Genomic DNA, 3,242 nt, shown 5'->3' with positions numbered 1-3,242 from the left:
CTTCTTACCCTCATCGGCAAGGCCAGCGTGCCTCCATCCGCAGGAACAATCTGAGCCCCTATCCCGCTCCCCACGAGATCTGGTAAATTAACACCACCCTGCCCCCATACTTCAGTGCAAACTTGTAGGTTTCCTCCTAAGATCTCCGAGACGCTTCCGCATGAGTCTCTAAAAGTACTCACCTGTCTGTTGAACTGCGCATGTCTTGCCCTTGAGATTCAGCGTCCCAGAGTGGGTACACGCAGTTCTAGTTCGTTTACGTGGGACACATCACTGTCACGAACTTAAGTACTAAATAATACCTCTTTTCGAGGGGGACATCACTACCACGAAATCAAGTACTGAGTATAACCTCTTTACTTAGGGGACATCACTGCCACGAACTCTAGGACTATATAACCTCTTTACGTGGGGGACCTAGTACTAAATATAACCTCTTTACGTGGGGGACATCACTGCCACGAACTCTAGTACTAAATAATAACCTCTTTGGTGAGAACAGAGAAAACGACAGTCAAATACTCACCCCTTGGGTCGCTGTCATCTTCCTCTGAGGTACTCATATTCAGAGCAGATTTTCTAACAGAGCTCTTGTCTTTGCGAACTTTACGCTTCCTCGCGGACACGCCCTCTTCCGGGGGTGTGCCAGGGGGCGTGGCAGGGGGTGTGGCATAGACCTCGGACGTTTCCCCGGCAACGGTAGCTTCCGGTACGTTCCGAGGGTGAGATACTCCTTCCGAAGCGGTTTTTTCTTCTCTGTCGTGGGCACCGTTAGTCGAGACTTCTTTGCAGGTTTCATTCGCTGCTAGGGTGGGCGTGGAGGAACTTTCCTTTCTACTTGTCGTGGTAGATGCCTTCAGGAGACACAAAAATTTGATCTAAATTATTTTCAAGCCACTTTGATTAATTAATTAAATCATACGATATGAAAAATGGGATAAAGGTGTAGTAGTATACACAAATGCTTCACGGGTATTCACACAAAAAGTATCAAACTCTAAAGGAATTTCGATAAAAGTTAGACAAATTAGTAATTTTTCCCTTTCAAATAAACTATAAACAGAGTAGCTTATACTACCATCATAGACCGTACTCCTCCACTCCCAGAGAAATGTAATAAGAGTAAGCAAAATTGAATATAAAAACAAGGAAACTTAGGACACAAATAAAAAAGCAATAAACAATTAATTACTTCATCTTGCCTCAAAAAAGAAATCGGTAGATATATGATCAAAACATGTTCAAAACTTACCTCAGTGTTTGACGTAACATCCTCTGACTCCGCCCCCCTCAGTCGCCTCAGCCTGGCCTGGAAACTTTCCACCTGGCCACCGTTCGCCGCTTCCGGCCCTCCACCGTCTTCAGAACTCCTCCTCGCTGAGCCGGTGTCAGCAGAGGCGGAGCTAGTGTCAACGGAGGCGGAGCCACTGAGAGAGATGTGGTCTCGCCATCTAGTGGAGGCAGAGCTACTTTCCGACACGCCCCCACCCAATTCTCCTGGAGCTGTACGTTTGACGTCATTATTCACTCCATTCACAACCGCCGGTGTGACGATGGAAGAAGAGGACGGGACGTCACCGCCTGCTTGTTCTTCTTCCCGCTCTTCAATGACGTCACGACGGTGTCGTCTGCGGACCGAGGATGAAGTCAGTGAACTAACTGAGAGGCTGTCAGAAGTAGAGGCGAAGGCCCTGGACGCGCTGTTATTATTCTGATTCTCCGCAGCGATGTCAGGCACCACGTCAAGAGAGCTTCTCCTATCCTCGCCTTCTACAGATCGTAAACTCTGTCCACTTTCCGCTGACTGGAAACAACTGTCCCGGCTGCTCAACCTTCTGTTTCGTCCAGCCTCCACCTCTTCACTACCAACTGTCGCTCCTATAGAGCCAGCCTCTTCGTCGCTTCCCCTTCTCCGCGACCATCGTCTACGCCCCTGATCCTCCCCAACGCTACTGTCGACACTGTCGGCAGAGATCACGCTATCCCGACTCCCACAGCGGTGTCGGCGATCCCCAGCCCCTTCCGCGCCCGAACCTCCGCTCTCCACCACCTCGTGTCTCCTTGAGGCGGCTCGACGTACCGACAAACGATCCTCGCCGTGATCCCCGTTCTCGACACTGTCCTGAGACAAAGCGCTGCTGTCTCTGCTCCGCCGTCTGTCTCGCAGCGTCCTGGGGCTGTCCACCGACCCTTCTTTCTCCTGGCTCGAGCTCTTCCCCTGTTCTTCAAGCCTCTGCGCCCTTCGTTTCGCAAGCCGCTCCGCCAAATCTGCAGAGCTGGTGTCCTCTGACCTCCGCCTAGTGGAATCTCTCGGGGACACGTCTGCGCTTCCTCTACGACCCTCGCATGTGCTAGTTTCCTCATGGTAAGACGATCTCGAGGTCTTCCCGGTGTAAGAGGTCAGCGACCCGGACCTTTCAACTCGAGAGGGTTCCACATCTTTCTGGTAAACCCTTGACCTCCAGCTTGAAGAATCCTCGGTCGAAACATCGCTTGTCCGTTCCAGCAGCTTCCTTCTTCTCCTAGCGTCCATGTCTTCTTCACTCCCGTCTTGTTCTCGTGCTTCTTCGACTTCATGTGTCACCGATGATTTAGCCGTCCGGACATTTTCGGAAGTCTCCTCCTGACTCTCTCGAGCTTTAAACTCTGGAGCAGAGAGCGTTGAATTTTCTGACGATGACGACCGAAGGAGACCTTGGGTTTTTTCTTCTAAATCTGTCGGATCTTTCTGATCTTTGTCACGCGGAGCAGAAACAGCTCTATCAAAGGAATCGACTGGCGTGTTTTCAAAATTATCAATGAGAGGGACACTGACGTCTGGCTTTGATACAGAACCAAATTCTTCAACAGATAAATTCCCTGCTCTCTGATTATTGCCTTCGTTAGAGCTCTCTACATTTGGACGAGGAGTTGTTCCCTGTTTGTCTGCGACGAATTCCGATGGGTCACTCTCCGGACGGACTTGCTGGACGTCTGATGAAGCCTGGTGTAGATTGTTGTTGCTTTTTGACCCCTCGTCCTCTCTGCTCTCTCTGTGAACAAATAGATAGACAGAAGGGAGATAAGCACAAGAATGGCAACACAGACATGACGTCACAAAATAGCACTGTAAATATATTATATAAACAAAGCTAGGGCGTTGTAGCTTTTTATCAAGCATTTTACGGCACTTGCAACACAATTAGTGTCGAAGATTAGGAGTGTTATAAGAGAGTAACAAACACAAAGAAGAATTGGGGGGG

The 3,242-nt window shown here is 49.6% G+C and overlaps 1 protein-coding gene across 1 annotated transcript; it reads right to left on the bottom strand.

The window, feature by feature from the left end:
- Positions 1–526: 526 nt before the first annotated feature.
- On the bottom strand, positions 527–3,032 carry LOC106012522 (serine-rich adhesin for platelets; the record flags this gene model as incomplete). The annotated part of the gene is given in 2 exon segments (XM_013085682.1): positions 527–854; positions 1,253–3,032. Coding segments are annotated over 2 exon segments (1,609 nt in total), but the record flags the coding sequence as incomplete, so codon positions are not given.
- Positions 3,033–3,242: the final 210 nt, after the last annotated feature.

Source organism: Aplysia californica, unplaced genomic scaffold (genome assembly GCF_000002075.1).
Source record: "Aplysia californica isolate F4 #8 unplaced genomic scaffold, AplCal3.0 scaffold00397, whole genome shotgun sequence".
In the NCBI taxonomy this organism is placed as follows: Eukaryota; Metazoa; Mollusca; class Gastropoda; order Aplysiida; family Aplysiidae; genus Aplysia; species Aplysia californica.
The sequence above is the reverse complement of the archived record's forward strand: the minus strand, read 5'-3'. Positions and strand labels throughout refer to the sequence as shown.